Below are 24,548 nucleotides of genomic sequence, written 5' to 3'. Positions count from 1 at the left end.
AAAATGCGCATCAACTCATTCTCAAAAGTTATTCTCTTAAGGGGCGCCTGGGTGGCTCAGTGGGTTAAGCCGCTGCCTTCGGCTCGGGTCATGATCTCGGGGTCCTGGGATTGAGTCCCGCATCGGGCTCTCTGCTCAGCGGGGAGCCTGCTTCCCTCTCTCCCTCTCTCTCTCTGCCTGCCTCTCCGACTACTTGTGATTTCTCTGTCAAATAAATAAATAAAATCTTTAAAAAAAAAAAAAAAAGTTATTCTCTTAAGTTAGAAAATAAGCATTATCCTAACGGTTTTTTTCATAAAGAACTTCCAGCTAATAAATGCTGAAGGTATGACGGAATTAGAGTATTACCACTTTGCAACCTCTGAAAAAACAGACAATGATCCAAGGCTGCTACGCCATTAGGTGGATCAGGCTGACAAGCTCCCAAATGGAGACAACCAGAGATGGGTCTTCTGATATGGTGCCAGCCAAGAAAATACAGAACCCATTTTGCCAAAAACAGCAAACAACAAACAATAAAACCATGCCTCTAGATGTATTTTCATTTTACAAGAAATACAGGGAATAGAGGAACACATTAAATACAACTATGGGGGAGCAATCAACAAAGTTAGGAATGTGAGAAATTCAACAGGACAAAGTTTCTTCAACAAATAAATGGAAAGAAAAAACAGAGGAAGGGGAAATGGCTTCAGACTGAAGGGCACATCAAAAAGACATTTAAGTCAATTAGGGAAAACAGAATAATGAGATATTATTAATTTTAAAAAATGTGATAGGGGCGCCAGGGTGGCTCGTTCGGTTAAACGTCTGCCTTCAGCTTGGGGCATGATCCCAGGCTCTCCCTCTCCTCCTCTGCCTACTGCTCCCCCTACTTGTGCTCTGTCAAAAATTTTTAAAAATCTTAAAAAAAAAAAAAAGGATATGATGATAGTATAGTTTTGTTTTTAAAAAAAGGTATTTTGGGGAACCAGGGTGGCTCAGTGGGATAAGCCTCTGCCTTCGGGTCAGGTCCTGATCTCAGGGTCCTAAGATCAAGCCCAGCATCAGGCTCTCTGCTCAGCAGGGAGCCTGCTTTCCCCACTGTCTCTGCCTACTGGTGATCTCTCTCTCTGCCAAATAAATAAGTAAAATCTTTAAAAAAGAAAAAAAAAAAGGAATTTTATCTTTTATACTAGGAAATGGAAGAATAAAATTTTTTCATGCTTCTGACTTCAGTATCTTAAAAAATAAGGTTGCGAATCAGAAATATTTTAGTTCATAAAAAATGAACCCAAACCTTTCAAATGAAATATCTGTTCTTTTTTTTTTTTTTTTTTAAGATTTTATTTGTTTGACAGATCACAAGTAGGCAGAGAGGCAGGCAGAGAGAGAGGAAGGGAAGCAGGCTCCCCGCTGAGTAGAGAACCCGATGCAGGGCTCGATCCCAGGACCCCGAGATCATGACCTGAGCCGAAAGCAGAGGCTTTAACCCACTGAGCCACCCAGGCGCCCCTGAAATATTTGTTCTTTAATGAAAAAGTGAACTGTAGTCATAAACTGAAAATACTTATGTGGATCAAATGACAACTACTTTAAAAAAGTAAACATCTTTTTTGGAAAGAAGCACACAACAATGTTGCTATTAGGCCCTTTCTGTGAATCAATTAACTAGCAAAGGGAGAGCTGGTTTGAAGAAAAAAAAAAAAAAGGGTGTCATTCAAGACTTTTAGAATGTAGGTATCAGGAAGGCCTATCAATAACTATAATGGTTACCTGTCTGAAAATCTCTCAAGACAATAACATGGACCCAATTAATTCCAACCAATTATAATGAAATTGAGAACTCCTACTCCATGATACTCTATTCTTAATATGTGATCTGAGGAAGATTATTTCTAAAAATAGATATGCAAATTCATTTCCATAGGTATTTTCTAAATTATCTGCTTTGATGACTTGATTCATGATGAAATCCACTAAAGGACATACAACTTAAAATTATGTTCTTAGACCAGAGAGCATGTAAGTCTTGTACTGTGATTCAATAAGATGAAAGCAAATAGATTATATGAACACTACATAAAGAGCAAATTTATTAAATCTATTAAATTATTCCAACCTGCCAGGGTCCATATGGTCCTTGTTAACATTGTCAGCCATACAACAACTAAAACTAAAGGAAACTGGGAGAATACAAAAGAAAATAATCTACAGATAATTCCAATCAGAGGTGTATTAAAATAACAGATTTCCAGCTAATGCGTTTAAACTAAGGCGTTTAACTTTGCGTACAGAAGTATCAGGCTATAATGCAGAAATGCTGGCCCAAGTGATGACTATTTCTCTTAAGTAACAAGAAGTTCTTTCCTAAGCACCTACACAGCTGGATTCTTTAGTCTGAAGAAAAATACCTTGGTTGCTATTTAATTATAGATACATCTAAAAAGTCATTTATATTTCTAATTTCTAAATAAGCTATGTAGAATATTTAATGCCATTTTTACAGGCCCTAAAGCACAACATAAGCTATAACAATTGACAGGAATCTGATCTGGAACTTACCTATGTAAGGACAGGACATGACAAATATAATTTTTAACAAATAAAACACAAAACTATTATGAAAGACCTATCCTTAGGCTTGCTATGTTCCAAATTTTTGTGTACATTTCAAAGTTTCAAAAGCATGTCTTACATGGGAGTGGTGGGAATGAGTAGGTCCGAGCAGAGTATTAATATAGATCAGGAACTAAGCAGCTCCCATGATCAAGAAAAGAAGGTAAATGAACAAAGGTGTCAGGCTAAAAACTGATTAAGTTTACACAAATAGTGCTGTATAGGAGATCTTAGGGCCCCACCCAAATAAATAGTTGTATATATTTAATATCTACAAAAGAGCAAGGACCCAGAATTTGGGGCACAGGACTGGCCTTTAAAAATCAAATAAATAGTTGTATATATTTAATATCTACAAAAGAGCAAGGACCCAGAATTTGGGGCACAGGACTGGCCTTTAAAAATCAAATAAATAGTTTGTATATATTTAATATCTACAAAAGAGCAAGGACCCAGAATTTGGGGCACAGGACCGGCCTTTAAAAATCTAGGCCACTTCACCCTGAGATGTATCTAAATGATGCAAAAGATCCCTTTGTTACATGGACACTTACGTTAACGAACTTTAGGAAAAAAACTGCTATACCCTTATGACTGGGGACAGGGGTCAAATACAATCACTAACTTATCTTTGCTAACAACAGCAACATTTCTTTTTAAATCACAAGCTGATTTAATCTTTCCAAGCACAAATCTCAGTTTTGAGTTAACTAAAATTACAAAAATTCGAAACCTAATTTTAATCAAATACTTTCTTTAAAGAGACACAGATTCATATATAGCCTCTGATATCCAAAATCTCTTAAAAATATTCTGTTAACTACATGAGTAAATATTTCCTGGAGAGGGAAAAGGGTAACCACCACCTCAATAATCTTGGGGTAGGGGGCAATTTTAACATACAGAAAGATACAAAAGTTCTAAATGCTCCAAATTCAAAGATATAACAAGCCTAAAACATTGTTTTTCTTAAAAGACATATTCAAAAGTAAGAGCATATGGACCAAACCCTTAAGACTCTAACTCACAAACGTATTAAGTCATATACCCTGATACAACCTTTGGTAAAATCTCCAGGCATTCAAAGGCCAAAGCAGAAACCATTGTACTAAACTAAATTATTTGAATTTCAGTAACTATCTGACTAATGTTTTCCTTTAGGTGTGCAAAAACTTGCAACAGTGAAATTTCTTTTACTATCATGTTTAAACAGTTGACTTTTCAGATGATCTAAAACACACACAAATCAAAAGCACAGACAAGAAAAAACACACCACTGTATTTCATAAAAGAAACATAAGATACACAGGGGTCTTTACCTTACTGTACATTAGACCCTCACTTTGAATTTTCACAAAAGTAAAACTTTTTCAAAAGGCTAATATCTAAAAGCAAAAGCAATTTGGCATGTTTTATCCAACATTAAATATTTTACATATATTATAAACACACACACAAACACACTTACATGTATACATACAAATAAAAAGGGTTTTGGTTTTTTTTTTTTACCTAAATGCAAACTGGATGAGGATCCATGTGATGAAAGTGATGGCGGTGGCGTAAGTGAATGTCCTGGAGTTTGGCTTGGCAGAGGCATGCCTATTGGACTTGGAGAGGAGGAAAATCCCAGACTATTGTAAAATGGTTGCCCTATGGGTGCTAGGCTGCTACTAGATCTTTTGTACAAGTCAGAGCTAGTAGATAGAGACTCTCTCCTTGTGGCACTACTACTTGCAGAACTGCCAACTGAAGAAGAAATAAAAAAAACCCTAATTACATACATGTGTTAACTGAATAAAACCTATCCCCAACTCTTGCTGGGAAATAACAGAAGTGATCACAATAATTATTTTTAGAAACATTATGGAGAAGATAATTACTGTGATAACTATATAAACTAACTTATTAATCATAAAAGGGTATAAATGCACCCCAATAAAGTAACCAAATACTTAACAGAGCACTCATATGTTTATTATTTCACACATATTTACCATTGACACATATGATTACTGTGCTTTAATACCCTGGTATGATTTATAAACCCTGAAATTGTAAGGTGTCTGCTTTAGGAGATGCTGGAGATTAAATTCCAGTAAGGTTAAATTTTGGTAGTGTCCTAATCTCTGGAATCAAGTTCTTAGACTTCAACTCAATGCCAAGAAAGGATTACACTGATAAACAGATTATTAATACATTTCCCTCACCATTCACATTTAATTTGGCTTCTAGCTTGTGTTCAAACCATAGTCCTGAAGTCCATATTGGCCCGAATATCAGTCAAAATACAGATGACAACTAACTTTTCGGTACTTTTCACATTACACATAGTTCCTATCCTTCAACAAGTTACAAAATAGATAGGAAAAACTAAACTTCCTTTTAGAAAACTAATAGCTCTCATTACTGTTATCACACCAAAGACATGCTTTCACTTACCCCTTGGGATCTTCCATTCCTAAATATCTACTACCAGTTTTATGAGCCCCTTACTCAAGTGAAGACTGATAAACCTTTTTTTCCCCTTAGCTAATATACAATTCTCTCATAATACATCTCTCACTGAACTACATACTAAATTCTTTTTACTTAATTCCAAATTCAACCTTCTAGTCCTTTTTTCCTTTTGTACTCCACAAAATCATAAAACGATGGTAGAATCTCATTACCATATAGTGATGAATGCTCAAAAAAATAACCCAAGATCTGTTAATCAACACATCTGGATAATCAAATTCTTTACCAAGTGTTTAAAAGGGTTGTCCAAAACTCCCAATTCTGAAGTCTCACTTAGAGGCCACATTTTCAAGTGCTTTTTTCCTATTTCTGAACACTGGTCTTTTTATTGTTTGTTTTTTAACTAAATGCCTTTTACAGCTGAGAGAATTTGATATTACATTCCTTGTCAAGTTTTTGAAGAATAAGCTCTATATTCGGACCAATATGGTTAACATTTTTCAAGAGAATTTTAAAGTTTCTATTAGGTCTTGGTTTTCTAATCACAAGTCAATTATAAGTAGGTCATTAGGGTATAAATGGAAAAATTAAGCAGAGCACATGATGGGTAGACCAAGTTAAGCTAATAATACAGATAGAAAACAATTACATTGGTTTTGCCAAATTGAGGATTCTTATAAAAGAAAAATACCAGGCTCACATAACTCTATGAGGCAAAATATTAAAACAAAAAGTCAACCTTTTATACCAGACAGTACGGTTTCTGAAACACTTATCATGTTTTATTGAAAACTGCACATTTTAAGATACTGTACCAGGGATACTATTTAACTTTATGCATTCTAACAGCAAAACCAAATATAAACACTAATGGAATAAATACTTCTGTTTGAGTTGCTTTTGGCAAAATTGTCAAACATATGCTACATTAACTATGCTAATTTAATTTAAAAGGACACTGTCAAAGTGATTGTTCCAGAACATGCTAAATTTAAAATTCCTATTTATTTCAGAAAACAATTTAACTGACAAGGAAAAGACAATAGCTCTCTAATGAGAGCAGTAGCTCTGTCAGTCCCCTGGCAAAAAAACAAAAACAAAAACAAAAACAAAAAACCCCCCATAGTTTTGACACATGCAGTATTATTTTCCTCCAAAAAGGAAAAGCCAAGCCAAACATTTAAAAGTAATTCAGAAATAGCTTTATTTTAAACCTAAACAATCTGGCTCCTTAACTTTTACTATATGCCTAAATTTTCTGCAACACTTCGACTATGAAATACGAAACGAAGTATACCTAAAACATCTAGAAGCTTAGACCAACAGTGGAGTCACTAATCACTTGTCAACTGTGCACAAAATGTTAAATTACAAACTTGCAATACTAAATAATGGGTCATAGAAAGGATGACTTAATTACTATATTATAATGGCTAACCTTCCTAGGCGACTGTGTTATAAGCTAGGGTATTTAATACTGTAAGTGTTGTTAATTTCCTCATATAGGTAGGAGAATGTGTCTGATTGTGTGTGTGTATGTGCACATAACCGCAGTATCATTTTAAATTTCGCAGAGATATGGAATTGCCATAAGGTGAAACCGCCGTGGGTAGACCTGTTTTAAGAGTACACACGTGCAGCACGTCAATGAACTCTCAGAAAATGTCCAAGAGGAAGGGGAAGATGACAGACTATGTACTGGCATCCAGGAGCGGCAGCTGCTCATGCTCTCTGAAGCAAGGTAAACAGAGGCACCCAGACTAGCAGTCAGAATTGTGTAAGCAATGATTATAAATAAGGGAGGCATGAAGAAGATCAGTTTTGGGACAGAGGCATCTGCAGGAGTATCTGTAGGGAACAAATGTTCATGCCAACCGTTCCTGAATGCTGGGGGCAACTAAGAGACAAATGGGAATTTAAAAGAACTGGATTAATGGGGCCTACAAATCTATCCCAGACCATCAGTGACATTATTTTATAAGAAAAGGGAACAGGAGATTTATCAAAGCTCTTCTCTGTTCTCTATTATCTCTAGAAACTAGTTATTTCTACAAAGTTAAGTTATACGTTCTTTTGGTTTTCTTTAGCATGCTGGATACTTGAGGAAAATGCTTGTCAAGTGTATTAGAAACAAAAAATGAGTCCTATGGGAGTGCTTGGGAAGAAGTAAAATATTGAACTCCAAAAGAAATGAAAAACTCAAGTAGGAAAATTAAAAGATTAAAGAGTCTCCATGTTCATTTGATTTTCCCTTAGAAGTTCTTGTGCCCATTCTTTAGGTAACTTTTTGTTCTGCAACTGTCATTACTTCCTTATTATACTTTATTATAACAAAAAAGCAACCTCCATCTAAAAGTTTCTACTTGTTTTAGACCATTCCTCTTGTAAGTATGAATGCTGAAAGTTCAGAAGATCCTTTCTTAGAAAATAGGCAAACATACTTAATAAAAACTGGCCCATGTTAGTTTTGCCATTTTCCTCACCAGAAAACCATACAGTTTAAGTTGGTGGGAAAATAGGTAAGCAGCAGGTATTATAGATTCTAGAACTTAACAAAAATGGAAAATCTCCTGAGGTCTGAATAAACTGCCCTGTCCCTCATGAAGAAAAGGCTGTGAATTCACTGTACCAACAGACCTAGGGTACACTGTTTTTCCTCTCATATTTCCTGACTACTCTGGAAACCTCAGAGAATGCTAACACAAGGTATGTCACTGGGGAGTCAATGCAGGCCTCTTCTGACTTCAGGTAGTCATTCCTCAGTTACAAAATCACTTTGTTGTGGGTAAATTATTTTGTGAAGATACTTCAAATTTAATTTTTTAAGTAGTATATATAAAACTAGGATATGGGAAGAAACATCCTTTTAGATGAAATTTTAGGGATAAAGGCCCAATTATTTAGTCTAAAAGATAAGTACATTGGTAGTTTCCTAGGGGCTTCTGTTTAGAATATTTCATTTTATTTTTATATGTCATACCAACTAAAGAAAATCATAATGAACCACTAGCATTTAGTAAGAATAAACTACCTGATAAGCACACAAAGACAATTATTTTAAAATACCAGAAATTTAAGATGGCAAAATATTTACTTCCTCAATCATTATATAGAGAATAAGGAAGAGCTAGTCATTAGTATAATATATATTGCTCCAAACAAACCTTCCTAAAACAAAAATTTCAATAATACAATTCTTAAAGCCAGGGAAAAATAACTATAGCTTAGTAAAAGATGGGTTGCCTGAAATGAGCTAAACACTCATAAATGCTTAAAAGATTTGCAGGAGGCAGTTTTTTTGCTACAAAATTAAACTAATAAACCAGTGTTATATTCCTGTCCTTTCTACGCTACAAGCTATTAATATTTATTATTCAACACACACGTATACCTCATGTCCACTTAGCAGAGTACACTCATCTTAAAAGGCAACTTACCTGATGAACCAAATCCACTGAGGGCTGAGCCTATAGCAGCACCCAAAGAGCTACTGCTTCCAAAGCCAAGAGATGTACTTCCAGGCTGGCCAGGTCCGTGAGAAAACAAAGAACTGCTCTGGGAGCTACTAGTCAAAGACGTGCTCCCGTAAAATGAATTAGACTGCAGATTCGTGCTTGGCGGCTGCTGCTGCTGCTGCTGCTGTGGTGGCTGAGTGCCAATGGGCCGGAAGAGACCGTTTGTGCTGCCTGTAAGACTATTTGCAGTCCCTCCAGCTGCTGCGGCCGCTGCTGGAAAATAAATTTCAGATACTTCTTGAAACTGCTCAAAAGACTATTTTCTATTTTTAAATGATTTCAAAAGAACACCACAAAAAGATTATCCCTGAAAACATCAGTTACACTTACCAGCTTGTGCTGCTGCTGAACTAATTAAAACAGGTGTTGGAGCCATTAAACGAACTGGAGCTCCAAGGCCAGTTCTTGCTCCAGGGCCAACCACTAAGGCACCAGTCTGATCATAATAGGCAGTTGGAGCTAGTACTTGATAGCCTAGATAATATTAAAATAAATGTTTACTAATGAAAACATTATAGAAACATGCATGTTTGTTTACCCCTGCTTTTGTGTTTATCAACCAGAAAATATAATTACATACTGTTAATATAAAATCATTGAGTAGTTATATGAAAAGCAAACACATCCGGGAAGATATTATTTAAAATATATGGAAACATGATAACAGTGAAAGTAAAATTGTTTTCTCTAAATTTTAAGAGCTGCCTTCCATTTATGGACCACAGAATTTTGAGGTACCTTCAATACAGAAACTACCAGCTATCAAGCACGGATACCTGAAAAATATTACCTAATAGTTCTGAGAGGAAGAGGAAAAACTAAGGCATGCAAGGCAGAACACTGTAACAACTGTTTATTATGCAATTTTAATGAAGTTCTAAACCAAGTGCCTCATTACCAGCATTCAATTAAGACTTTCATTTGTAAGCATCCATTTAAAAACTTAAGTCATGATGTAACAGATACTTTAAAATTGTACGGTAACTCTTTTTGTAAAGGTTCTCAAGCTAATGTTGCTAAAAATCATGGAGGCATTAGTTCCAGGATAGCCTTAAGCACAAGGCAGGTGACAATTTGCGCTATTCAGAACTACAGGAGAGTGAGGTCTACATCTTAGCAGCCTTTCTAAGTAGGGATTCCTTATCTTTACTACAGAGCAGAAAGGAACTATTGTGAACAGAAAAGTGACTACTCTGCCAATTCTCCCAAAGATAGTATATAATAATTACCACTCTAGAGGCACAGGAGAGAAGTTAACTACATACAGAAGATACTTTAAGCAGGAAAGCTTCTCCCCTCCCAGAAGTCAGGTTGAAAAAGGCTGTCTTAAAACTGCAACAAGGATTCAGGCTCAGCAGTCTGACAACCATTTGCAAAAAGGCACTGGCAACCTCTGATAGTTTTAAGTTCAAACAACCCTTTCACATGCAAAGGTTGTTTTTAATTAAGTAATTCTGACTGTTTTTGCAATGTTTCATTATAAATGAATAGACATATAGAGCAAATCTAGGAGGGAATGCAGAGCTTTCAAGTCCTCTCCTCACAGAATAAAGGTGATAATCTGAGAAATTATTCGATATCCAACGGGAGATGTCAAAGAGAAGTCATGACTTTAGAGGCGCCTAATGACTCAGTTACTGGGTGTCTGCCTGCGGCTCAGGTCATGATCCATGGGTCTTAGGATCGAGTCCCCCATCAGGTTCCTTGCTCACTAAGGAATTTGCTTCTCCCTCTGCCTCCACCGCCCTCTACCCTGTCTCTCATGAATGAATCAGTAAAGTCTTAAAAATAAATAAATAAATAAATAAATAAATAAATAAATGTCCTGACTTTAGAAGAGAAGACCAGGCTGGAGCTATAAACGATGAAATCACCAAGAAAATTCAAAAGGGATCTATGGACAGAGAACTTCACATTAAGAGGTTGGAGAGAGAAGGAATCAGGAAAGAAACCACGAAGCAATAGCCAGTAAGGATGAAAGAATTTGAGATGTGGCCTCTTGTAGGCCAAAGGATAAAGAATTTCAGTGAAGGCTCAATGATCAAGTATGTCAAATGCAGCTAAAAGCTATTAAGAATTCAAAACGGACCAATGGGATTAGCGACATGGATGTCATTACAGTAAGGGATGAAAGCCAAACTGTGGTAAATTGAGTCAAGAATGGAAGAACCACAAACAAGGACAGACAATGCTTCTGAGGAGTTCTGCTGTAGAAAGAGCCATAGGGGGAAAGCGGATGCTGAGTTAATTTTCTTTCAAGTACAGAAAATGTACTCTACTGACAAAGCACAATACTTTGTGTTTAAGAATTTACTGTTATTTTGAAATAAAACACATAAAGAGTACAAAACCGAAAAGTACAGTGACAACAAAATAACTGTAACCACCATCCAAGTTAAGAAATAGAAAACTGCCCTGAACTCTTTCTCTCATGTCCCTGCTCTACCATAATCTCTTCATGTTACACACTACTCTACTACCCATAAATGCCTCCCTCCTTAACCATCATTTGTTTTGGTTTATTTAAAAATTTGCATGTATGTATAGACACATACATTTCCATTATTGTATAGCAGCTCACTGGATCGATACCACAATGCCTTCATCTGTTCTACATTTACACCATTCCCCATTTGGGGACACCGCCAATAGCACTGCTATAAAAACTGTGGTACATGTATCCTGGTACATAAAGTATGCAGATTTTCCTACTCCAAGGTATGTCATCTAAGGAGTTGACACAATGATTGTGCAAATTTACACTCTTAATACTTTGGTATTTCAACTGCTCTGTGACATTAACACCACTTTATATTCTTAGACTTTTAAATGTGGCTAATCTGGAAGATAAACAGAAGTAATCCGTTGTGGTTTTGATTTCTTCCTAGAAGGAGGTTGAGCAACTTTTCAAATGCCAACTGGACATCTGGATTTTCTCTTGGAAGGGGCTAGTTCAAGTCTTTTACCCATTTTCCTATTGGGCTGCCTTATCTTAGTAGTTTAGAATTCTTTATGTTGTATCTAAGTCTTTCACTATTTTAATATGTAGCAAATATCTTTTTCCATTCCTAGCCTGACCTCCTATTCTCTTTACAGCGATGTCTGCGGTAATGGTGTCAAATTTATTATTTCCTTTATTTTTATAATAAGTTCCCTATATTCTAATTGCTTTAAAATTCCACTTTTCATATATAGGTCTAAAAATCCAAATGGAGTTGGTTATTTAACACAAAGTAGGGCTGAAGTTCAGTTTCATCTTATTTCCCAATCAACTGTATTTCACCTTTCCTGTAAAACAAGTTATTCCCCTCCTTAAAGCTTTGTAGGGTTTCTTTGCTCTTAGGTGTCATTTCTCTGGGGAGCTCACCTTTGGGGACTCTACTCTGTTCCACTGGTCTGTTTCTCTCTCCATGCAGTAATTTAACTGCAGAACAGAGCAAGTCCTTTTACTTATTTGTTAAACCTGTGTGGCTTTATCTTGATTGACCCCTTGCATTTTCATTAAATTTTCCTACCAGCTGTCAAAATACCAAAGGAAGAACTGTTAGCAATTCTGTTTGGAAATGACTGAAACTACAAGTTAACAGGGGAAGAAGTGACGTATTTAAAGTATCGACCTATTCAGATGTATCTCTGTTTAGGCATCCTTTAATGTCTAAGCAAACCTGCTTCTCATAGAAATCACACTTCCATAATTTTTTTTTTTTAATTTATGGGTGCCTGGGTGGCTCAGTTGGTTAAGCAACTGCCTTCGGCTCAGGTCATGATCCCGGAATCCTGGGATTGAGTCCCACATGTGGCTCCCAGCTCCACGGGGGGTCCGCTTCTCCCTCTTGACCTTCTCTCCTAAATAAGTAAAATCTTTAATTTTTTTTTTAATTTAGCCGGAAGTACTTGCTACTGCTCTAAGTAACCAGCTTTAAATTTTTTCATTTTCAGGGGCACCTGGGTGACATTTGCCTTTGGCTCAGGTCATGATCTCTGGATCCTGAAAATCCCATGGGGCTTCCTGCTCAGCAGGGAGTCAGCTTCAGCCTCTCCCTCTGGTCCTCACCCCAACACCCCCCCTCATGCTCTTACTCACTTCCCCCAAATTTTTTTTTCATTTTTCAAACAATATGCTAGTAAAAGATTTTTAAACTGCTTTTCATATCCAAAAATCTTAACACTTTAATCCTAATACTTTATCTACTTTATCATTTAATAGACAATTGTATTTTCTCATAGTGAGTTTTAGTTCTTCCTTTACAGAATTTTCTCATCTCTCTCCCATATTATAGCAATTGCTAGGGTCTCTAACATGCTGAAACCTGTCTTGTTCCCAGTCATAAAGAAAACTTTTTAAATTACTTTTTAAATTTAATTTTATTTTTTCAGTGCTTCAAGACTGTTTATGTTAAAGAAAACTTTTCAAAATATTTCCCATAAAGAGGTAGTTAATCATGGAGGGGGGAGTCAATTCCCCCCTTAGCATATTAAGTAAGTTATCTTCTAATCCTAACCTGCCAGAGGCTTTTTGTTTTTAATCAATATATGACTTTGTTATGCCTTTCCTGTATCTTTAGAGAATTCGTTCCTTGAGACTGCTTTCTTTTTAATCTTTTAATGTGGCAAATTACACAATGTGACTTCCTGAAGTTCCTCGTGAATTCTTGGGATAAAATCAACTTCTTCATCGTGTATTATTCTCCTTATATACTGCGAGATCTGACTTGCTAATATGTAATTTAAGATTTCTAAATCCTAGGATGCCTGGGTAGCTCAGTTGGTTAAGCGGTTGCCTTCGGCTCAGGTCATGATCCCAGCATCCTGGGATCGAGTCCCACATCGGGCTCCTTGCTCAGCGGTCCGCCTACTTCTCCCTCTGCCTCTGCCTGCCTCTCTGCCTGCCTGTGCTCAAGCTCTCTGACAAATAAATAAAATCTTTAAAAAAAAAAAAAATTTTCTAAATCCTATTTCTAAGTGTGATTGGCCTGTAATTTTTTTCTATATGGTCCTTGACAGATTTTACTTTTTTTTTTTTTTTTTTGGAGATTTATTTGACAGAGAGATACAATGAGAGGGAACACAAGCAAGAGAAGTGGGAGAGGGAGACGCAGGCTTCCCTCTGAGCAGAGAGTCTGACTTGGGGCAAGATCCCTGGACCCTGGCATCATGACCTGAGCCGAAGGCAGACTCTTAACTGACTGAAACACCCAAGTGCCCCCCCCAAATATTTGGCTATGTTTAAGGATTTGTAATTTTAAAGCAAATTTTATGAAGAGATGAAGACTAAGAAGTATTACGGTAGAATGATTTTTACTTTCCAATCAATGTAAATTTACGTTTTTATTTCTACTTAATACTGACGATACGTTTTATGTTTCAAGTTTTTATGTGAATTCTAGTTAACGTATAGTGTAATATTGGTTTCAGTAGAATTTAGTGACTCACCACTTACATACAATACTCAGTACTCAGCCTAACTGCCTTTTTTTTTTTTAAAAGATTTATTTATTTATTTGACAGAAAGAGATCATTAAGTAGGCAGAGTGAGGGGAAAGCAGGCTCCCCACTGAGCAGAGAGCCAGATGTGGGGCTCGATCCCAGGACCCCAGGATCATGAGCCAAAGGGAGAGGTTTTAACCCACTGAGCCACCCAGGCATCCCTACAAGTGCTGTCTTTAATACCCATCCCTCCACCCACCCTCAGTGTGTTCTCTATTAACAAGAGTCTGTCTTATGGTTTGCCTCCCTTTTTTTTTTCCCCTTACCTCACGTTCATCTGTTGTTTCTTAAATTCCACATATAATTGAATCATATGGTATTTATCTTTCTCTGGTTGACTTATTTCACTTAGTATAATACACTCTAGCTCCAACCACATCATTGCAAATGGCAAGATTTCATTCTTTCTAATGGCTGAGTAATATTCCATTGTGTGTGTATATATACACACATCTTTAAATTCATCATTCAATGGACATCTGGGCTCTTTCCACAGTTTGGCCATTGTTGATAATGCCACTTTAAACATCAGGGTGCATGTACCCTTCGAATCAGTATTGTTGCATCCTTTCAGCAAATACCTACTTAGTGCAAGTGCTGCACCACAGGGTAGCTCTATTTTTTTTGTTTGTTTGTTTAGGGTAGCTCTATTTTTTAACTGTAAGGAACCTCCTTACTGTTTTCCACATTGGCTGCACCCGTCTGCAGTCCCACCAGCAGTGTATTAGAGTTCCCCTTTCTCTGCATCCTCACCAACGTGTTTCTTGTATTGTTAAACTTAGCCATTCTGACAGGTATGAGGTGGTATCTCTTTGTAGTTCTGACTTGTATTTCCCTGATGCCAAGTGATGTTGAGTAGCTTTCCATGTGTCTGGTATAATCAACTGTGTGTCTATGGAAAAATGACTATTCAAGTCTTCTCCCCATTTCTCGACTGGATTGTTTTTTGGGTGTTGAGTTTAAGTTCTTCATAGATTTTTAGATACTAACCCCTTACCAGATGTCATATGCATACATCGTCTCCCATTCTGAAGGTTGCCTTTTTGTTTTGCTGTTTCCTTTGCTGTGCAGAACTTTATCGTGATGAAGTCCCAGTAGTTCATTTTTGCTTTTGTTTCCCCTTACCTCAGGAGATTTGTCTGGTAAAAAGTTGCTATGGCTGATGTCAGAGGCTGCTGCTGTGTTCTTCTCCAGGATTTTGATGGTTTATCTCACATACAGGTCTTTCATCCATTTTAAATTTATTAGTGTGTGTGGTATAAGAAATTGGTCCAGTTTCATTCTTCTGCATATAGCTGTCCAATCTTCCCAAAACCATTTATTGAAGAGACTTTTTTCCACCAGATATTCTTACCTGCTTTGTTGAAAATGAGCTGATCATACAGTTGTGGGTCCACTTCTGGGTTGTTTTGTTCTATTTATGTATGCATCTATTTTTGTGCCAGGACCATACTGTCTTGACGATTACAACTTTGTAATATAGTCTGAGGTCCAGAACTGTGACGCCTCCAGCTATGCTTTTCTTTTTCAAGATTCCTTTTGCCATTTGGGGTCTTTTCTGGTTCTATACAAATTTTAGGATTGTTTGTTCTAGTTTTATGAAAAATGCCAGTAGTATTTTGACAGAGTATACACTTATTATTTATTTAGTGTTTAGATTATGCTAGTACCGTAAAATGACTTGGGAAGCAAACCCTCTTTTTCTATTCCCTAGAATTTTAAAAATTGAAATTAGGGGTGCCTAGGTGGCTCAGTCGTTACGTGTCTGCCTTTGGCTCAGGTCGTGACCCCAGGGTCCTGGGACCGAGCCCCGCACCAGGTTCCCTGCTCAGTGGGAAGCCTGCTTCTCCCTCTCCCATTTCACTGCTTGTGTTCCCTCTATCGCTATCTCTCTGTCAAATAAATAAAATCTTAAAATAAAATAAAAATAAAATAAATAGAAATGATTTCCTCCTCAAATACCTAGTATTCAGCACTTAATGTTTGCCTTAAGATTTTGTGAGGGAAAATTTTGGTTACTCCACTGATTTTCTTAATGGTAACGGACTTCAGATTTTCTATATAGCCTCCAGTCTGGTAAGTTACATTTTTCTAGTTATTTGTCCATTTGGTCTAAATTTTCCATTTGTTAATATGAGATTGTTCCTAATACCTTCCAATGATTATTAAATTTTTCTGATAATGGCTATTTATGTCTGTTCTAATTTTTTTGATAAGTCAGAGTTTTATCAATTTTATTAAGTCTTCTCAAAGAAAGTAACTTTTGGTATAACCTGACTCTTTACTGTAGATTTGCCATTGATTTCATTCACATCAGCTCTCACCTTTATCATTTGGTTTTCTTCTTTCAAATCTTTGGGCTATTCTTTTCCTTTTATAGTTCCTATAGAAACTTTCTACTGTACGCATTTGAGCCTCTTATAGTCCCCACTTCTATGTTGTTTTAGGTGTAGTTCATAAGCTTAAATTTTTAGCATTTTCATGATCATTCAGTTCAAAAGCTTCTAATTTCTATTTATCTTTCTACTACTGAGCAAGTGTAAAAAGACACAGGAGCTAAAAAACAAAAACAAACAAACAAAAAAACCAGTCATGGTCTCCACATTCAAAAACTGTATAGTAGAGGAGGTAATGTACCATTTCCTTAATTCTAAGATGCCATTTTAAGACATGACACTGATCTATTAAACTACCTTTCAGGGAGAAATAGAAAATGCTGTTCCACTCTAAAACATTTTCTACCTTTCAACATGGTAGTAAGTGCAGACTAAAGAAAATAAATCACAAATATAGCTAATGAAATGCAAGGCAGACAGCAGTACTAAAGAAAGGTGCAAGTTATATGCTACAGATGGGAAAAGGAAGAGTAATTATTAATGAAAAAGCACTGGTAAAGAGATTAAGAAGATATCATAGAAAGGATTTTAAAGAATGACAAGCAAAAAAAAAAAAAAAAAAGAATGACAAGCAAAGCTAATTACAAAATGTTTATTAACCTACGTTAAAAATAGGAAAATGTTAAACTCTACATCTCAATTCTGCTTAAAATGTACAAAAGGTTACTTAAGGGAAAAGCCATTAGTTAGTAGGGCTAGAGGCATAAAAGTACAAGTATTTTTGAGGGGCAGAATATGATCTAGTGTGTTAAAGCATAGGACTATAGAAGGATACTACCAATCAGTCTGGGACTAGATCACTAAAACTGTTAAGAACCAGAATGGTATAAACCTGTATTTTTGAATGGTAAGTGAAAGGAGAATAAAAAGATGAAGAGAAAAGCCTGGAGGCAGCGTTAGTGGGAGGAGAAGGAAAAGGCTGAACAAGAACAGCAGAGATAAAAGAAATGAACAGGAGACAGAATGAGTAAGAACAGACAAGTTACTTAATGTGAAGCACAGAAGAGAATCAAGAGTTGAAGATGATACTGCGGCTGAAACCATTAGTTTCTAGTTCCAGAGGATAGTGGACAGCCTTGAGGGTGTGGAACCAAGTGCACCTGCCTCACTGAGGTGTGCAGATAGGGGTGTCCATGGTCCTGGTTCTCTGGCCCATGGGCCTGGGGCCAGGGCGCAGCAGAGATTGCTTGCTAGCTTCTCTCTCCTCCCCTCAACCCCTCCACACTACTCCTAGGTAAAGGCGGCCAAGCCGAGGCTTCAAGAGCAGTGGTCTGAGCTCCCACTCCAAGTGTGAATTCATCTTAATAGTTGTGGAATAGGCCCACCTTCTAGTTTGTACTTCAACACTATAGCCAGATGGACAGCATAATTTTCAGGAGTCAAGAATCAACACTGGGTTATTTTCTTAAGATTAAACCTTCAAAGTCCACTTACATGTAGCACAACCATGTGCAAACTTGAGTGTGAATATGATCTTCCATCAAGGAGACCTTTCTCTTGAGCTCAATCAACATTAATGGTTTGAAGAAGAGACACCCCCCCCCCAACTGACCAAATTCAGCCAGACAAATTAAATCAGTCTTTCTGAACAAGAGTAAAACTGTACAAAGGTGGCCTGATTACTCCTTTCTGCTTGCACCACCACTGAGCAGCCCCCCCAGGATGGCCACCTACATGGAGATCGTGCCCTGTACAAGGGTACGTTGCTGAAATAACCCATGACCGCTGAAATCCTGTAGGGCTCCACTCACCAGGCTGAGTTTATGGGTGGTCTATGGCTGTGTCTACTGAGACAATGTGGCTCATTTTCTAAGTTGTACCAAGGTACCCTGTATTGGCTAGGGGCAGTTCCGACCATCCCAGTTTTATCCAGGATTATACTCCTTACCCCATACCGAATGAAGAGTCTCATGAACAGATTAGGTTTATTGTTAAAGAGGAAATATTTGACCCGACTTGAAATTAATTGTATAGATAAAACTCAAAAGTATTACTATGAATAGGAATTATGTTTGTATGTATTTATATGTATGTATATCTAGTTAAGTGAATATACATTTGTACGTATCAGAAACTGGGACAACTTAAACTTAATGTTGAAAATAAAACTAGTTTGGGTACTGGGGAAAAAAGAGGATAGTGGAATTAATAGTGAAATAGAGTACACAGAAAGGTAAGTAAATCTGGGAGAGAGTTCATTTTTTGACACTGTCAGTTTGAGGAGTGGCTGAAACGCACACATCATAATGTCCTATACGAAAGCAGAAATGTGTTAAGTGTCCAGCAAAGAATCCAAGATGTAGACATAAACTCATTTAGTATACTGGTGTCAGGATGATGGCTGAAAAGGTCAAAGTAGATAAACTTTTCCTGACAAAAAAGTAAAGTATCTACTGTCCCAGTAATGGAAGTTCAGTTCAAAGAGGAAAGTAACTTGACCAAGGTCACACAACTAAGGGATACAACAATCTGGCAGACCTGATTCTAGAAAGTCTAATCACTAGCCAGACTATCTTCCATTTTTAAGGAAGATACTTTCCATTATACACAGAGGAAAGTGAGACTGATAAAAAGCATGAGTAAGGTAGGAAAGTCAGGAGAATAAAATATCACAGGAGGTAGTATAACAGCAAAGGAGTTGTAGAGAGTTGGACATCGTCAATATGATCAAATACAACAAAGAACTGAGAAAATTAAGAATGGAGGAAAGGAGGTCACAATTTGCAATTGTTACTGAGTTAGTATTAGGGTTACTGCAAAGGAATCATGGAAGCAGGGCTTAAAAGTTAAGTGAGGGGTAGAAAGAGGAGCCCAGGGGTGCCTGGGAGGCTCGGTGGGTTAAGCCTCTGCCTTTGGTTCACGTCATGATCTCAGGTCCTGGGATGAAGCCCTGCATCAGGCTCTCTGCTCAGCGGGGTGCCTGCTTCCCCCGCCCCCTCTGCCTGCCTCTCTGCCTACTTGTGATCTCTGTCAAATAAATAAATAAAATCTTTAAAAAAAAAAAGAAAGAAAGAAAGAAAGAAAGAAAGAGGAGCCCAGAGTAGTCTTAGCAGTGTCTTCAATAAAGTCTCAGCTCAGTTCCCTTTAGCCTTGTTTCCATGTCTCTCCACATCTACAACTTCAGCTTCCCAGTACATTCTCAAAGGTCTCTAATCCACAATGGCTCCAGGAAAGCAGCTTCCCTGAAGCAAGTACATGGCTGCGGTAAAAAAAAAAGAAAGAAAGAAAGAAAGAAAGAAAGAAAGAAAGAAAGAAAGAAAGAAAGAAAGAAAGAAAGAAAATGAGAACCACATCCATTCTATTATTTGTACTTCAGGGACTGCAGTACTAACATCTTCTCTTTATCCAGAGGGCTAGACAAGATGATAAAATGAGAAAATAGAATGAATGCAATGAATTGAGAAATCCTTAAAAGTAACATACAGAAGTATTCAGCAGCACAGAACACATAAAAGAAACCCTCAACGACATATGTTCCCATACTTTAAACACATTTCCTAAGTGATATGAATAGAAAATATAACTGCATTACGATTAAATGGAAACCAGAACTCACATTTCATTAATAAGTAATCTATATAACTACTCATATACTAAGACTGAAAAAATAGCATACTTAAAAGAGAAAGTGAGTCTTTAGGAGTGAAGAGAATGAAGAATAGGAAGTGACCTATTACCTACTGATATTCAAATGCAGCTTTAAATTTCACTTTGAAAATGTAACAAGTGCTGCTTGTTTAGGATTAAAAAATACCTTCTTTCCATTATTACTAAAGTAGTAAATTTGTATCTATAATTTTGTATTAAAAAAATCTTCTTCACAAATACATGTATTTTGCTGGCCCTTTCTTTTTTTTTTTTTTTTTTTAAGATTTTATTTGTTTATTTGACAGACAGAGATCACAAGTAGGCAGAGAGGCAGGCAGAGAGTGAGAGAGGGAAGCAGGCTCCCTGCTGAGCAGAGAGCCCGATGCGGAACTCGATCCCAGGACCCCGAGATCATGACCTGAGCCGAAGGCAGCGGCTTAACCCACTGAGCCACCCAGGTGCCCTGCTGGCCCTTTCTGAGAGTTGTAGTCTGTTAATGGGAAGAAATTTTTGTAACTTTCTTTGTATTAGGCTTTCATAGGCATATTTTCAAAGACACTGTCCAAGTTATAAGTAACAACAGTTTATGGGCGCCTGGGTGGCTCAGCTGGTTAGGTGGCTGCCTTCAGCTCAGGTCATGGTCCTGGAGTCCCGGGATCGAGTCCTGCACCGGGCTCCCAGCTCCACAGGGAGTCTGCTTCTCTCTCTGACCTTCTCTCTCTCTGTCACTGTCTCTCTCTCAAATGAATAAATAAAATATTTAAAAAAAAAAACCAATACTATAAAATGAGCTGAACACAATGGAACAATGTTCAAAGTGGAAAATTTTAGCTGCAAACTTCTCAGTATTAACAAAATGACTTTCTTTGGCTGCAATGGCAAACAGAAACAAGATTTATCTTACATGCCAACTCTAAACTGATTTTATTTCTTGAAGGACTGCTTCAGAATTCTGGGCTGTGGTGAGCTGGGAGAATGCTACAGCTTATGCCATAAACAGAAGAAAAAAAACGGACACATTAAGAACCCTAGTACATGTATGCCATCCCTGCTAAGTCTCACAATAGTACTGATTTCAACTACTGGCATCTGAGCTCTAAAATACTAACTACAATGTAAGCAAGATTCTAAAAACATTTCTTGATTTTTTTCACTCTTCAATGTGAGTGTCTACATTTAACGTTTCAAACCTATGCAAACTTCTACGATTAACTAACTATATACCTGGCATGCCGGTAGCAAGACCCTGACCAAAGGCCAAAGTTGGATTTGCTGCTGCGAGTGATTCTGCCTGCTGCCCTTGTTGGCCCTGATTGGGAGTAAGAGGGCGCTGACCTGCTCCAGCTCGGAGAACCTACAAAGGACAAATGATTTCCTTAAAAATGAAATTATCAAATAACAGATACATAAATTTATCCCAGGCAACTCTGTACATATGATAAAGGATCTCTGGATAGTCTTTGAACATATTTATTATGTGCAATGAAATGCTGATTTAGCATGAAAAAATGTAAAATATTTAAATTCAAAAACACAATCACTGGCTCTTGACAACTAGAACAATCTTAAGTAATATGGAGATTTTAGAAGGCCTTTGGGAAAAATTATTTCTAATATTTGTGCTCTTTAACTTACCAATGTAGTATTAAAATAAGAAATTTATTTGGAGGGAGGAATGGCAAAATCTTAGATCATATTTATTTCACAAAGACAGATACCAATTCAGGACAAGGGGGATTCATTGTTAACACCACCTGTGTAAGCCTCACACATAGGTTTGTGTCTTGTTCAGGTAGCATATTTTCATGTTTGCCCAAAGAATTTATTAAATCACGTTGTAGTATAATCTACAAGAACTGAGCCAAAGGACAGTTTCAATACAACATCAATATAGTATTCAAATATATAAAGGAAATTTAGACAAAATTTAGCTGTCAAGTAAACCCTGTACTTGGCATTAAACTGCTTCTTCGGTGTAATTATGAAGAATCTGACAACCAGAATTCTGAAATCAATAGTGTTTCCACATTTATTAAAATAGTTCCAGGAAAGCGGGGGGTTGGGGAGGGATAGGGACACCTGTGCAATAAACATTTTCTATTTTAAGAAGTTAAATCTAATGTTTAGTGAAAATATTTTCCTCTTGCTTAAAAATATAAAGTATGCAGGAATCCTTTCCTGATCAGATATATAGTAATATTCAAAATAGTAATTTAAGTACCGAGAAGAAAATAAAGTGATAATTACTTGGAGAGGGAAATTAGCACACCTGGAGAGGGGATGAAAAGAAAATTAAAAATTGCTAGAAATTTCAAGACTGTTTCATAACAGAAACACAGAAATAGAATACAGCCAAATCTTTAAATTCATATAATTAGAAAAAAATATAGTCCATATACTTGTATACCAACTAGATACTAGGTACTATATTACACACTGAAGAAGATGAAAAGACACAGATATTGAAAACAAAGAACTCCTGGAATTTCAAGACTCTCCAGGTATTAATTTAATGAAGGCAGGCCTATACCTGTTGCTGTCCAGGCTGAGCTTGTGATGCTGCTTGCTGATTTGCTGAGTTGTTTGCCGCAGCTGCAGCTTGTTGCTGAAATAAATTGGCTGGATACACCCCCCACGGAACACCATAATACTGAGGTGGAACCACTGCCGGACCTAAACCCCACAACCCACCCCACCCCCCCGAAAAAAGAGTTACTTACATTTTATAGATAAATGAAGTCAGTTACCATTAGATCATAAAAAGGAACAGTATATTAAGACTTAGAGCAAATGTCCTTATAATTCTCTTCTCACTTAACACCTGCTACATACTTTCTATTTTTTTTGATTCTATTAGGGGGACAGTCTCATTCAGATATGACTATTAAAAGACAAAGTATTCAGGTAAAGCTAAAGTCAAGAGAGCCAATGAATTGACAGGACACTTAGCAATCTATGCAACATTTACTGAATGCCAGCTGATGGGCTTGATACTAGAAAACACATAGTATTTTTAGGAAACATTAGATTTCTTAAAATTGTAGGGTTTACTATGTTCAATTCAAATTCTCTTTATTAAAAAGGTCATTTTCTGACTACTGAAAAGAATTAAAACAATAAAAAACACTTTATCTTTTTATCTGCAACCTACAACATAAAAATAGGAAACATTCTGGTACCAAGCTCGCTACAACTGTTACTTGAATTGTAAATCTTCCATTTAAAAATATTCTTTTTTAAATTAAGTTTTTATTAAACATATTTTTCACATCTGGAACAGAATTAGTCACAATTCTCCTAAAACAACTGAAAATCACATGAAAACAAATGAAACTTCAATGTTTACATGATTAGGAAAATGGACTAGTGAGTCAAGACAAGAAAGAACTGGGGCGCCTGGGTGGCTCAGTAGGTTAAGCCTCTGCCTTCGGTTCGGGTCATGATCTCAGGGTCCTGGGATGGAGCCCTAAATCGGGCTCTCTGCTCAGCAGAGAGCTCGCTTCCTCCTCTCTCTCTGCCTGCCTCTCTGCCTACTTGTGATCTCTCTCTCTGTCAAATGAATAAATAAAAAAAACTTAAAAAAAAAAAAAAGACAAAAAAGAATTAGGTAATACAAAGCAGAGACACAGACATGTGAAAGCAAAGTAGGAAAAATAGAATTAATTGTTATTGTTCTATTCTACTTTAAGGTAATATTTGCTTCTAGGAGAGGAAATGACCATGTACACAACATGGCCCACCATTAGTAAGCTGATGAGTAAGATGTCATCATTACTGACTGATATAATAAAGAGGGCCTAAAATCCCACAGATATGATTTTAATATTTTAACACTTTGTAAAGTTAAACTCTTGGTTTTACTTTGTTTTGGAGGAAAATAAACCCCAGTACAATTGACTGAATCAACTAAAGTAAAAAGCATTAAAAAAATTTAGATAAAATATATTTCTGAAGATAATTTAAACCAATCTATAATGAGAACTATTAACAGGATTTATGAAGGAAGAATACATTATCAAAACAAAAGTCAAGACACCTACCTAGAACCTCTCTGTCTAAAACAGAAGCCAGAGGCCATTTGTGGCTACATAAGAATTAAAAAACTGGATAGCCCAAACTGAGATGTGCTGCTGGAAGTATGATACATATGCAAGATTTTGAGGACTCCTCCCAGAGTGGTTTTGTGTGTGTATGTGTAAAAGATCTATTAGTAACTTAAAATTATATTAAAATGATATTTTAGATATTTTGGCTAAATCAAATACTGAAATTAATTCTATGTTTTTTTTACTTGCTTTTTAAGGTAGCCACTAGAAAAACCTAAATTACATTATTTGGCTCACATTGTATTTCTACTGGGTAGCACTGGTCTTTTGCCTAAGTCCAGAATGCCTAGAATGCTAACTCTCAAAACTAACTATTTCTTAAAGGAGTTTCTTTCGATTCCATAGATTGTATAATAAACCAAAACTTTACATACTAACATCCAGTTAACCAGCACCAA

The 24,548-nt window shown here is 36.6% G+C and overlaps 1 protein-coding gene across 9 annotated transcripts in view; it reads right to left on the bottom strand.

The window, feature by feature from the left end:
* Positions 1–24,548, bottom strand: part of PUM2 (pumilio RNA binding family member 2) — a 103,772-nt gene that overhangs the window by 28,477 nt on the left and 50,747 nt on the right. For 6 of the 9 annotated variants that reach the window (XM_032353213.1, XM_032353212.1, XM_032353215.1 and 3 more), the window contains 5 exons: positions 22,575–22,717; positions 21,269–21,398; positions 8,904–9,047; positions 8,496–8,786; positions 4,111–4,347 (listed from right to left, as the gene is read on the bottom strand). In XM_032353213.1, coding sequence (XP_032209104.1) covers positions 4,111–4,347; positions 8,496–8,786; positions 8,904–9,047; positions 21,269–21,398; positions 22,575–22,717 — 945 coding nt within the window. The remainder of the gene's footprint in view (positions 1–4,110; positions 4,348–8,495; positions 8,787–8,903; positions 9,048–21,268; positions 21,399–22,574; positions 22,718–24,548) is intronic. The other 3 variants (XM_032353217.1, XM_032353218.1, XM_032353214.1) reach the window with 2 other exon arrangements.

Source organism: Mustela erminea, chromosome 7, assembly GCF_009829155.1.
Source record: "Mustela erminea isolate mMusErm1 chromosome 7, mMusErm1.Pri, whole genome shotgun sequence".
NCBI classification, from domain to species: domain Eukaryota; kingdom Metazoa; phylum Chordata; class Mammalia; order Carnivora; family Mustelidae; genus Mustela; species Mustela erminea.
This window is presented reverse-complemented; position numbering and strand designations above follow the sequence as displayed.